The 13,539-nt window shown below is 45.5% G+C and overlaps 1 protein-coding gene across 7 annotated transcripts in view; it reads left to right on the forward strand.

Moving 5' to 3' along the window:
* AMBRA1 (autophagy and beclin 1 regulator 1) overlaps nt 1-13,539 on the forward strand; it is a 172,101-nt gene that overhangs the window by 24,583 nt on the left and 133,979 nt on the right. For 3 of the 7 annotated variants that reach the window (XM_070383439.1, XM_070383440.1, XM_070383442.1), the window contains exons 2-8: nt 6,874-7,127; nt 7,505-7,563; nt 8,044-8,227; nt 8,838-9,010; nt 9,997-10,063; nt 10,620-10,766; nt 11,037-12,073. In XM_070383439.1, the coding sequence (XP_070239540.1) occupies nt 6,993-7,127; nt 7,505-7,563; nt 8,044-8,227; nt 8,838-9,010; nt 9,997-10,063; nt 10,620-10,766; nt 11,037-12,073 (1,802 nt within the window). In that variant the 5' untranslated portion in view covers nt 6,874-6,992. Of the gene's footprint in view, nt 1-6,873; nt 7,128-7,504; nt 7,564-8,043; nt 8,228-8,837; nt 9,011-9,996; nt 10,064-10,619; nt 12,074-13,539 lie in introns of all 7 variants that reach the window. The other 4 variants (XM_070383435.1, XM_070383437.1, XM_070383438.1 and 1 more) reach the window with 2 other exon arrangements.

The following is a 13,539-nucleotide window of genomic DNA, read 5'->3' on the forward strand; positions in this document are numbered from 1 at the left end:
AAGATGATGAAAGTGTTGTTATTGTCTTAACCACTATCTTGAGATTTTCTTATTATTTTTTTAAAGGGGACAGTAGTAAGATATCTTTAATACAAAATGAGTTGGAGACCTTTGCAATGGACAGTCTCAATTTGCTTAGAATAATTTTCTTTATTTTGGCTGATTTTTATTTTTTTTTAGAATTGCATACTTATTTATTCATTTATTTTTGGCTGCGCCACACAGCATGCGGGATCTTCCCTGACCAGGGATTGAACCAGGGATCAAACCAGCGTCCCCTGCATTGGGAACATAGAGTCTTAACCAGTGGGCCGCCAGGGAAGTCCCTGGCTGATTGTTTATAGGACTTTGTGGCCTTAAATATATTTTTCTTATTGCCATTCTGTAATTCTTCATTATAGAAAGAAGGTATTATTTGGTACAAGCACTGGAATTATATAATAGCAAGCCCTTTTCATTTGGTAAGTCTTTTAATCCTAGTGGTAATCCTATCATATACATGCTGCGTTTTACAGATGATGAAACTGGAGTACAAGGAAGTTAAATAACTATTCCAAGAAACTGTCATGTACTGAGAAAATGGGCTTCCCTGGTGGCTCAGGGGCTTCCCTGGTGGCTCAGACGGTGAAGACTGCCTGCAATGCAGGAGACCCAGGTTCAGCCTCTGGGTCGGGAAGATTCCCCTGGAGAAGGGAATGGCTGCCCACTCCAGTGTTCTCGTCTGGAGAATCCCATGAACACAGGAGCCTGGCGAGCTACATACAGTCCATGGGGTCGCAGAGAGTCTGACACGACTCAGTGTTGAACACTTCACCGAGAAAGTGACAGAGCTGGGTTCAATTGGCCTGTCAGGACCCGTATATAAATCTACTACACTGTCTCTTATTTAGAAATTATGGATAAAAAGATTAAACATTGAAGTTTCTCTATGTAGACTTAAGCCACAGTTAGCAGTTTGGTATATCCTAGGATCTGCTTTAGCAGTCTGCACACAGTTCAAGTAATAGTTGAAATTTGTATGTCTCCAGATATGTCTCCCTTCAGAATTTGTTACCTGTTTTACAGTTCTAGATTTGTGATGCTTCGCCCCAGATGCCCTGCCCCACTCCCACACTCAGTCTACTCCAAGAGTCGGGCAGGAGCTGTGTAGAGGCAGGGATGGTTGCTGCTACGGTGCTGACATTTTGGACTTGGATCATATATGGCATCCTAAGAAGTGTCCTGAAATGCCCTGTAGAAAGTCCTATTGATGAAAACAAAACTGCTAGTTTTTGAAGTTTTTTAGAAAACCCTTTAGAAAAACCCTGTGTATTTCCACCCACATGGAGTTTCTAAAGAGTACTTGGATACTTGTAGGCCTCTAATTAAAGGTCTGACGTTTGTAGTTAATTTTCCAGTTCTTGGGAGAACTTTACTTATGCAGGTGATCCTAGATTGAGTAAAGGATTTTTTTTTTCCTTTTAAAGAGCTAACCTTGGGTTGAATCCTGAATTTTTTTTTGTTTTTTGCTATACATTGGCGTTACATGGCTGATTTGACTCTTAGACTTTGCCTACATGGGCACAGTGAAGTGGGGAGAGATGCAGTTACTCAAATAAATGAGGTCATTGGCCTACATTCTCACAGTCCCTTCCAAGCCTAATAACTTTCTGATTCATACCCTTGGAATGCTATTGGTAGGGAAGATTTGGGGTGTGAATTATTGGCCAGGTTTTACAGATACAGCTCAAAGTCACTGAATCTATTTTAATTCACTTTTTATGTATAAGTAGCCCGTATCTCATTTAATTATGTTTTGCCACACAAATAAATGCTTTTCCTTTAATTTGTTGTCTGGTAACAGCTCTGAAATGTTTTTTAAGCAGTCTGCTTCCGTTGGGAATCATGGCATCACAGGTCTCAGATTTTATTGATAGCTGGGCACACTGTTTGGTGAGGGAAACCATGGTGAACCCCAAAGAGGATTCAGTAATGACAGTAATAGCAGAGTTCTTAATGCTCCACCATGCTTTTCTTAGAACCTCACAGCAACTTGATGAGACCAGTAGCATGATTCCTGTTTACAGAGGAGGCAGCCAAGTCTCAAAGAGCTTAAATAATTTGTCCAAAGTCATATTGCTAGAAGGGGGAGTGAAATTGCTAGCATAATAAGGTGATTAAATTGCAAGGGGAAGGGCTTCCCTGATTGCCCAGTGGTAAAGAATCCACCGGTGCAGGAGACACAAGTTCAATCCCTGGTCCAGGAAGAGCCCACAGGCTGCAGAGCTACTAAGCCTGCACACCACAACTGTTGAGCCTGTGCTCTGGAGCCCGGGAGCTGCAACTGCTGAGCCCACGTGCCGCCACAACTGAAGCCGAAGCACCCTAGAGTCAGTGCTCTGCAGCAGGAGAAACCACCGCAGTGGGGAGGCTGTGTGTTGCTACTAGAGAGTAGTCCCCGATTGCTGAGACTAGAAAAGCCCACACAGCACTGGCGACCCAGCACAGCCATACATAAATTTTTTTTTTTTTTAATTGCAAGGGGAACCTATAAGTCTAACTTTAGTTTCCACTGGGTTGTGCATAATCTTAGTGACTTTTTTTTTTTGGGCGGGGGGGGGGGGCGCCGTGCAATGTGGCATGTGGGATCTTAGTTCCCCACCCAGGGATCGAACTCATGCCCCCAGCATTGGAAATGGAATTGTAACCGCTGGACCACCAGAGAAGTCCCCTCTAGGTGATTTTTATAAGTGGTTGTTAAGTATAACCTTAACAGCCTTTCAGGGTTTCCTCCCCATCTTTTAGAGTTCTGGGTCGTGTTACAGGGGAAGTGGTTAGAGATGGGGTGCGTGGATCTTGGCGTTTGTGTTGCGTACGTACCCTAATCGTGTCCTGGTTGTACGTGGGCACAGCTTTCGGTGGTTGCGAACTGACTTGGGGGCCGGTGTAACGGTGTCACAAAGACTGTTCTTGGCATCTTTTGTCCCAGTCTAGCTTAAGGGACAGATCAGGAAACTTGTCTTTCTCCTTTTTAAAGAGAGGAATGAAAACCACACTTGACTGGGACTTCCTCAGCCACGGGCCCGCCCAGCTGCAGTTTGATTTAGCTTCTGTTCTTTACGGAGAACAAAGTAGAATTTCTTCTCATGCGGCTATTAGGAGTGTATCAGGAGAAGGCCCCTTATCCTTTTAAAGAAACAGAGCAAATATTTTTTTTCCGACAAAAGAGAGACTGTGAAGTTGTTTTAGTCCCTTCGACTTCACGCCGTCCCTCAGACTTCTCTTCTTTGAACCGTTGGTGTGTTTAGGTCTCTGGGAAGTGGTAGACGGGCTCTGTGGTAATCCCGAGCTTTAGTTTTTGAGTTTTCTTGATAACTGGTATTTGTAGCAGCTCTTCCCTTGTCCTTCTGGTTCGTGTAGGAACTTAAGATTGCATCACAGTTTTCTGAATCACCGGTGTCTGTGACCTGTATTCTTCCTCTTGAGTTACATGAGGTCAGAAGGTCAGATTTTGTTTTTTTTTTTTGAAATTGGATTGTTGCTGTTTTCACCACATATTATAAGATTATAAATGGTTTAAATACGTTTCTCTCAAAGTACTTTTAACGTTGCACCATAGGACAACACTGGGTTTTCCTGGTTGCTCAGATGGTAAAGAATCCGCCTGCAGTGCGGGAGACCTGGGTTCAATCCCTGGGTGGGGAAGATGCCCTGGAGGAGGGCATGGCAACCCATTCCAGTATTCTTGCCTGAATCCCCATGGACAGAGGAGCCTGGCAGGCTACAGTCCATGGGGTCGCGAAGAGTCGGCCACGACTGAGCGACTAAACACAGCACTGTTAGGAGCCCTCAGAACTCATTTCTGCTGAAGACCTCTAAATTAGGTAAAAGAATGATTGGCTGTAAGAAAAATTACAGGCTCAGTTGAGGATTAAAGTGAATGGATGGAAACTGTATTTCTGCCACCTTCCTGGTTAGTAATTATTCAGCTTTGTGGCAGTTTCACTTCCAGACTTTTGGTTTTGAACCCTGAGTTGTCAGTCACCAAGGAGACAATTTCCTTTGAGTTAGTTCGTCCTTAGCTTTTGCGGGAGGCTGGCTGGCACCGTGTTGGCACAGTCAGTGTGTGCATCCTTACATTTGTGTGCTGCTGGTGGGTGAGAACTGTGCTCCGAGGATACAGGCCGGAGTGTGTTCCTTAGTCACTCCTGACGAACTTTGTGCCATATGCAGCTAGGAACTCAGAGTTACATCTTTCTGTAGGCTCCTTCCGACTTTCTATTTTAATGTTCCAAAGAGAAATCTCATTTCGGCACAGGCAAGTAAGTATTTTCCCTACTGTATTTGGATGTGTCTTATTGTGTACTTTTTAGATTGCAACCTTTCCTGAAATGTAAAGAGTTTATTTGACTTTTTACAATAAGCAGTTATTACTTTTTAAATTTAAAAATCAACAGTGCCTTTTCTGATGATGAAGTCATCTATAATCCTACCACCCAAAGAGAACCATGGTTAATGCTTTTTATAATTTTTTGCATCATTATTCTTAAAGTTTTTTTAAAAAACAAAATTGAGATCACACTGTATATATAAATTTTATGTTTTGTCTTTATCATTTAACATCTTCTTCACATCATCAAATATTTTAAGAATAAAGTTTGAATAGGTAATTTAAAAAATGAAAATGACAAAATGGGAACACTGAGAAGTCCAGCTTCCATCTTTGTCTCTGGTCACCTTGTCCCTTCAGTCTCAAATAAACGCCCATTAGTTTCTCCTCTTTTTCAAAAGGTAGCCTTGCTATATATATTGTTCTGCTGCTTGCTTTTCCCCACTCTGAACAATGTATCTTGAAGATCTTTTGTTATCAATACCCAGAGAATCTTCCTTATTATAGGTTAGTCATCTCGTCCTCTTTAGACGGGCACTTGGGTTGTCCCCAGTTTTTACTATTACAGATAATAAGTAGTAATTAAGGAAAAAATTAAGCATTTACTCTACTTCAGTTATTAAGGGAAAATTCTTTCCAAAAGAATGCCACTAATGTAGAAATAATGATGGAATTGGAAAATCAACATATTCCAGCTCCCAAATGAAATAATTTACGAAGGAATCATCAGTAACTGCTGAACTATGAAGCAAAAGGTTGACGAGGAACAGCATTTCACATGGTGCCAAACATTAGCCGCAGGTTGCTTACTGTAAAGGAGGAAACATACCTTTATAGAGCTCTGGCTGTTAAGACTCGATCAGGTGATCATGTTTTGCCAGACAATCGTGTAGCTTACCAGGTCTCACCGAGTGGAGCAGTTGAGAGCACGATGGGCTGCCTTGTGAGGGACGCAGGTAGCATCACCTGTGAAGCATCCTTTCCTGAGCCTCTCAACCTCGATCGAGTCAGTGTTTACAGGAGGTGTTAGGGGTAGAGAGGCAAGCTGAATGGCACTGCGGGGAAATAATCAGACGTAACTGAGATGTAACAGTCAGCTGCAAGTCAACAAGTCACCTGTCTGGTCTTTTTAGGAAGCTTGTGTTGTAAACAAACAAACCATAGACAAAACCAACCAGAATAAAACTTGGAGGCCATTCTAGAATAAAAGAGGCTAAAGAGACATCATCCAGATTCATTTCTTGAGCCTTGATTGGGTTCTGGATTTTTTTTTTTTTTTAAACCACTATTAAAGACACTTTTGGGAGTATTTTTTGGTGTATTAAAGGCACAAATGATAATGGTGGCAATAGTGTAGTTATGAAGCTAAATGTCCTCATTCGTAGGAAATGCACAGTGAGGTCTATAGGGTTAGGCTGTCCCCATGCCTGCTGCAGTGGTTCACAGGAAAATTAAAAGGGACCCTTCTATATCTCTATCCATGGAGACAGATGAGGCAAATTTGACAATATATTAACAGTTCTTGAGTCTTAAGTAATGAGCAGTATGTGTTTATTCTACTGTGTTCTCAACTTTTCTATTTGAATTTTTTCATAGCAGAGTTGAAGAAACAGTGCCGCAATGAATAACAATTATATATGTATTTTCAGATTTCTTTAATTTTCACGTGTGTTTGTTTTGCTGCTAGTTGACATTTTAGTGGAATTTGTGTTTATTTTGTGACAGTTTTATACCGTTAAGGCTTGCAGTGGATGATTAAAAAGGAAATAAAAATTTTTCTTCTTCTTCCTCCTCTATCCTCTATTCCGGAACTTGAGTGGAGATGAGAAAAAGAGAATGAGAAAGGTACCTCAAAGTAGTTCTGTGCTCTTGCTTTTAGGCAGGAGATAGAACTGAAGCTAGTACATAAGAACCATACCTCAAGTAATACCTTTTGAAATCAGTAACCCATCCTTTGCCTTGGAGGCTGCCCAAGTGATCAGAGGGGTCCTAGCAGTTAGGCAGGCAGCGCGGCACAGAGCTGGGAGTGCAAATACTGTGTTGTGATTTGTCTTGTTTTTGACACGGTTTTAGCCCTTTTGTTTAGTAGTAAAAGCTCTTGATTGCCTGATAAAAAGAATTAACTCCTTTTGACAGTGGTCTGTTTTTGAAGTTCTGTTTTTCCGCTTGGCTGCACTGGGTCTTAGTTGTGGCATATGGGATCTAGTTCACCAACAGAGATCAGACCCGAGCCTGTGCTGGGAGTCAGGAGTCTTAGCCACTGGACCACCAGAGAAGTCCCTTTCTGTTTTTTAGATACAAGGCTGAGCTATGGAGGATGGAAGAGGAATTTAAGGGTGAAATATTCTTGGACGAAAAGTTACGGAAGAAGCGGCTTTTCTGAGAAGGTGTCATTACACATGAAGAGAATAGTACTTTCGTCTCTAAACTAGAGTCGTGTTTGAGGTGGGAACTTCCTCTGATTGCAGAATAGATGCTCTTTGACATTAAATGTCTTACCTTAGATTTCCATGAAGACAACTTACAAGGATCTGAATGGCCTCAGTTTAGCTGCTTCGGCGTGTGGAGCTGTTGCTCGCTCCTCCTCTTCCCGTGCCTGGTGTGAGAGTGCTTACTGAGCGCCATGAAGGTTGTTCCAGAGAAGAATGCTGTCCGGATTCTCTGGGGGAGAGAACGGGGCACTCGGACCTTTGGAGCTCAGCGACTTCTGCAGGAGCTGGTTGAAGATAAAACCCGGTGTATGAAATGGGAGGGCAAGGTAAGAACACTGGTTATTTTTCACATAGGATTTGTAGGGATGACAGTAGAATGAGGCCTTAGAGTGAGTTAATGACGCAGAGCTGGCACACAGTTTATTTTGTGTAGCAGAACTGATATATCTAACTTAGGTTTTTTGTTGTTTTGGGGTGTTGTGTTTTTGTGTTTACAAATACGGATGGGCTAGAAATATCTTTTTCCTTTGCAGCTAGATTTCCTGAAGGTAATTTAGATTTATCTCTCTCAATTTGTAGCTTGATCGTTGTCTCCAGTTTTTCAGCTTATACTGTAAAATCTCTGTAGAATGGTGCTTTTGAGATAGAGTGAGCCATAGTTTATAAGTAATGTGTTTTAACTTTTGTTTGTTTTATTTCTCAGAGAGTAGAACTGCCGGATAGTCCACGCTCCACCTTTTTATTGGCCTTCAGCCCAGACAGGTACCTAGTTCTTACCTAAGCTTTACCTGAGACTTGCGGTAGCATTGGTTTCTGTGTATTTTGCTGAGCTTCATGCAAGTGAAATCCCTGAAGACTCTTTGAGTCACTGTATGAACAGAACTTTGCCAGTGTTATCAGAAAGGGGGGAAATAGATGACCAGTGCTAGCCATTAAAATAATGGGAATAAACAAAGGAACCTGTGAAACGTCGAGGATCAAAACTTGGAAAGATTCTCAATCCTTTGCCTGTGTGATATAGGCCACTAATAGCATAATAATTTTCCCTGCTGGAAAAAGTATTCTTTTGAAGGGGTTATGTGTCGTTTAGGGACAGAATGGAGAAGCCAAAAGCTTTTAAAGATGAGAATGTTTCTGTTGTTAGGAAAGCCCAAGGTGTAGTTTTCCCTGTGGGGATGGGGAATGAGTATCAGTTTCCCTCCCGCGTTCTCTACATTGGCTTCCTCCTCCTTGATTCCCTAGGACTCTCTTGGCTTCCACTCACGTAAACCATAACATCTATATCACGGAAGTGAAGACGGGCAAGTGTGTTCACTCTCTGATTGGACACCGCCGCACGCCGTGGTGTGTCACGTTTCATCCCACCATCTCAGGCCTCATCGCTTCTGGCTGCCTAGATGGGGAGGTTCGGATCTGGGATTTACACGTAAGCGTTTCCTTTTCTTTGGTACTCTAGATGCAGAGGCTTATTTACCCTTGCATTCTTGACTCTGAAGGAGAGACTGGCCATGTTCCAGGACCGTCCCTGGGTACTTAATAGTTACTGTTCACTTACTGAGAGGGAGTAGAGCCCACAGTGCCCCATTTCAAGATGAACACCCTGTAACTGTCTGCCCATGGTGACAAGGCACCGGACGTGCTGAGACGTCTTCAGGGTGGATTTCTCTTTTCTTAGATCAAGGATTGTACTGTTTTTCTGATCACGATCGTCAAAGCAGTGTGCTCCTTGTCCTGGAGACTGGCTAGTGGGCTGTTGTGTACCGTGGTATGCACCAAAGCTTGAGTCTTCACGGACTATAGAAACAGGTGCTCATTGCTTATACATTGTAGATAACAGAACTGAATTGACAGTAATGTTTTTCTAGTATATTTGGTGACACTGCCAGATCACTGGTTTTGTATCTGGTTTTCAGAAGACATATTTAAAGTAGGCCCTACAAGTAGTCATTTTACTCGACCTGGACCCTTTTTTTGAAATTGACTTATTTCGCTGGCAGCTTGTAACTTGAGAATGCCTTGGATTTGTTCATTCACAGGGTGGCAGTGAGAGCTGGTTCACAGATAGCAACAATGCCATTGCCTCCCTGGCTTTCCACCCCACGGCTCAGCTTCTGCTGATTGCCACTGCCAGCGAGATCCACTTCTGGGACTGGAGTCGCCGGGAACCCTTTGCCGTGGTGAAGACAGCTAGCGAGATGGAACGGGTCCGGTGAGCAGTCTGGGCACCAGCAGTGTCTGGCATAGGATTAACATGTGGAGAACATTTAAGGGTGCTTTTGCCCCAAGAGGTAGATTATCTCTGTATTATCCCAGCTCAGGGCAGGGGTGTTATCCCTGTGGCTCTTCATACTTTTTAAACTGTTGGCCAGTCAGCTGGGAAGCAGTGCATGTTGTTCATTTCATCTGTTCCTTATTGGCCTCATCTTCAGGTCTTTGTAGATGAAGGCCTTTAGAATCTTTTTTAGGTTCAAAGCTATCTGGTTTGGGATAAAGGCTTTTTTTTTGTTTGTTTGTTTGTTTTGAACCTTAAAAGGTGTTCAGGTGGTGGGGAGCTTGGTGGGTAAATTGCTCACCCCTGGTTTTCTGTTAGTCACAATGGAAAGTGGAGATGTAGAGAGATATCAAGTCTGCTAATACTGCCATACGTGGCCTTCAAAGTCAGCGCACATACCGCCTGAACCGAAGCCGAGGCTCTGTTTCCCTTTGGGCCTCTTGGTGTTGCCATTGGATCTTCACTAATTTTCTAGCCTCAGGTGGGTTGCTTGACACCAGGACTATTCCTTGTCACCAGCCCTCATGCTTCTCGCCAGTGTAGCAGCTGTGTGAGGGGAGGCGCGAACCTGTGGCAGAGTATGGAAGCGTCCTCTGCTTTACCATTATGATGGGCTCTTGGCCGTGAGCGGCTGTGTGCTTAATGTAGCTGCTTCCTGAGATGGAAGCCAGGGGTGTTCTTGAAATTATTTTTTGTGAAATGTATTCCCTTATTCTGGCAGGTGTGAGGATGCAACAGGAAGGAGTGAGCTTTAGTATTTTAATCGGTTTTGAAAGTTTTGGAAGTCTCTAGCATTAGGTGGATGCCTGGGTAAATCCCACAGTTGTCAGTAACGATCACTAGAAATTTTCTGCCGGGTTTCCTTTCCTCAGTTAACAGAATTTCTCTCTCCATGTCTCTGTCCGTTTCTTCTGTGTTTTCAGTCTGGTGAGATTTGATCCTCTTGGACACTACTTACTCACAGCAATTGTTAACCCCTCTAATCAGCAGGTAAGTTAGTCAGCAGGTCCAGCTCCATCTAAACTGTGGGTTGTTTGCTGAAGTAGTGCTCGGATTCTGATGGTATTGGACTTTAATTTTCAACGTCTGAGTGTTTCTTTCCAGTCAAGATTTAAAACTAGCCGCAGACCATATTCAAAGTTAGAACTGTAGGTCTTGACAGGGGAGTCCATTCCGAAACCCCCGAGTGATAGTCCCAGTAGAAGTAACCAGACTGCGTTGGATAACTTGTTGTTCGGGTGCCTTTGGCTGGTTGACGTCTTGCTTCCCCTCACAGCCTCCGTGTCATGGAAATGCCTATTGTAAGAGAATTGGGTTGCCAGCTGAACTCGTTGAGAAATGTTGCTAGTTGCAAGTGAATGATTTGATACCATATGATGATTCCGAATCTGGACCCCGTTAGTTCTCAGTGCTTCAAGGGTGGCATTGTTGCCTCTCTAGAATGTGTGTTGTCCTTGGATGATTATCAGTAATTTCTCTGGATTTACCTGGAAGTTCTACCTAACTGCCTGGTTCTGCCCCTGCCCCACCTTGGTCCATGTTGCAGGGTGATGACGAACCAGAGATCCCCGTAGACGGAGCAGAACTGTCGCACTACCGTCAGCGGGCCCTCCTGCAGTCACAGCCCGTGCGCCGGACGCCTCTCCTCCACAATTTCCTGCACATGCTGTCCTCCCGCTCCTCTTGCATCCAGGTGGGAGAGCAAAGCACAGTGCAAGATCCTGCCACCCCCTCACCCCCACCGCCTCCCCCTCAGCCCTCCACGGAGCGCCCCAGGACTTCCGCTTACATCCGGCTCCGACAGCGGGTCAGTTACCCCACAGCCGAGTGCTGCCAGCACCTTGGGATCCTGTGCCTTTGCAGCCGCTGCTCGGGCACTCGAGTTCCTTCCCTCTTGCCACACCAGGACAGTGTCCCCCCTGCTTCTGCCAGGGCTACTACCCCTTCCTTTTCTTTTGTGCAGACCGAGCCCTTCCACCCCCCGGAGCAGGCCTCGTCAGCGCCGCACGACCCGGGCCTCCTGAGCCGGCCGTCTGCCTTCAGTACGGTCCAGAGCAGCACCGCCGGCAACACGCTCCGCAACCTCAGCCTGGGTCCCCCGCGGCGCTCCCTGGGAGGCCCTCTGTCTGGCCACCCTTCCAGGTACCACCGGGACATAGCCTCCGGGCTGACGGGATCTGAGTGGACCCGGACAGTGCTCAGTCTGAACTCTCGCTCCGAGGCGGAGTCCATGCCCCCGCCCAGGACCAGCGCCTCTTCGGTGAGTCTACTCTCTGTGCTGCGACAGCAGGAAGGTGGCTCTCAAGCCTCTGTGTACACTTCAGCCACAGAAGGGAGGGGTTTTCCAGCCTCGGGGTTGGCAGCTGAGTCAGATGGAGGGAACGGCTCCAGCCAAAACAACTCGGGCAGCATCCGCCACGAGCTTCAGTGTGACCTGAGACGCTTCTTTCTGGAGTATGACCGGCTTCAGGAGCTGGACCAGAGCCTCAGCGGGGAGGCCCCCCAGGCCCAGCAGGCCCAGGAAATGCTCAACAATAACCTTGAATCCGAACGGCCAGGGCCGTCCCACCAGCCCACCCCGCACAGCAGCGAGAACAACTCCAACCTGTCCCGTGGCCACTTGAACCGCTGCCGCGCTTGCCACAATCTGCTGACCTTCAACAACGACACTCTGCGCTGGGAAAGAAGCACACCTAACTACTCCTCTGGCGAGGCCAGCGCCTCCTGGCAGGTCCCTGGCACCTTTGAGGGCATGGCCGCGAGTGGCAGCCAGCTGCCCCCTCTCGAGCGGACTGAGGGCCAGACGGCCAGCTCCAGCAGGCTGGAGTTGGGCAACTCTGCCAGCCCACAGGAGGAGAGGACTGTGGGGGTGGCCTTCAACCAGGAGACGGGCCACTGGGAACGCATTTACACCCAGGCCAGCCGATCTGGAACTGTGTCACAGGAGGCCTTACATCAGGATCTGCCGGAGGAGAGCTCTGAGGAGGATTCTCTCAGGAGGTAAGCAGAGGCCTCCCGGTCTCCTCCCACGCCCCTTTTTCTCCTGGTGCCTCTTCTTCAGCCCTGTGGGTCTCGGTGGCTGCATCTGGAGCATCTGGGACCCACGCATCTGGTTCTGATCTCCTGAGCTTCCATTGCGTCTTCGTGGAAAAGCTTGCTGTGGTGGCAGAGAGAGGATAAGGCCTGGCAGCCTGAGTCCAGCGACTCTGCTCTCTCATGTGACTCTGGCTCGGCTCACGTGACGTGTAGCCTTAAAGGAGAGTTGTGGGTGAGCTTAGAGAGGCGTGAGGAGGTAGAACCATGAACTTCCTCCACTCTGCTTTTTGGCCTCCTAAAAGGATTGTCTGTGCAGGGCTGGTTATCGTTAAACAACACAATATCCCAGAGAGGCTAGAGGGAAAAAAATTTCTGATAGTAGAAGAGAGCCGTACTTGGGACAGATTAGTGTATTGGGTCTTTGTATTGCTTTGGACAATTTCTTAAACCTCATCTTTTGGAACATTGCAACTTGACAAAAGGAAAATAAAATAGTGTATAGATATATATTGAGGACTATTTTTTTCCTGTAGCTATATATATATATATGTTTTGGACAGTAAGTTACTTAAGATTTTTTGAGTAGATCTTCCAGAGGGACATCACCTGCAGATGGGGAAGAAGAGATTCATAGAAGGAAGGCCTCTCCATACTCGGCTCGGCATCCCAGGCAGCTCTTTCATGGAAGACACAGCGTGGGTGTAGTTGATCGCCCACCTCGTGTTCCGTATATGGCTGCGTGCGCATCTATCTTGATTTATTAGGGACTTCTTTCTGTAATTCTGTAAAGGTCAGATCTAGCGTAATCACCGACTCCCAGAATATGCCTGTTGGATTCAAGCAGCATATTTCTCTGCATTGCATCCTCTGTTGAAGCAACTGAAATTTCTCTGACATAAGCTTCTAACAAGGGTGGGAATATGGATTGTGCACATCATGTACTTGTTATTTTGGGAGGATGCTTTAGAGAGTTGCCCAGTTAATAAGTCTTGTTGAATTACATTTTTTTTTCCCAGCACTGTGCTGGGCACTGTCAGGAATACAAAAGAAGCTCAATACCTGGTCTTTGCCCACTGGCAGTATAGAGTGTTGTTGTAGAGGCAAGACTTATTTACATGTAATTATATAAAAAATGTAAATGAGCCAAATGCTCCATTGTATGGTACTGAGACTCAGTGTAGTCTAATTTCAGAGAAAGGGAAGTATCATCAAAGAAGGCGTTGCGAAATCAAGCCTTGAAAGAAGGGTAGGATCTGGAAAGGGAAAGACCTTTTTTATTTTAGGGGAATAGCACCTAAATAAATAGCCTCCTGAGGAAGGGAAGAGTGTGGTGAATTCTAGATAAAAGCGGTTACTTAAGGGCAGTTACTGTCTGAGAACACAGAGAGACTTGGTCATGATAGGAAAGATAGATGAAATGATTGATACTG

Source organism: Bos mutus, chromosome 15 (genome assembly GCF_027580195.1).
Source record: "Bos mutus isolate GX-2022 chromosome 15, NWIPB_WYAK_1.1, whole genome shotgun sequence".
NCBI lineage: Eukaryota > Metazoa > Chordata > Mammalia > Artiodactyla > Bovidae > Bos > Bos mutus.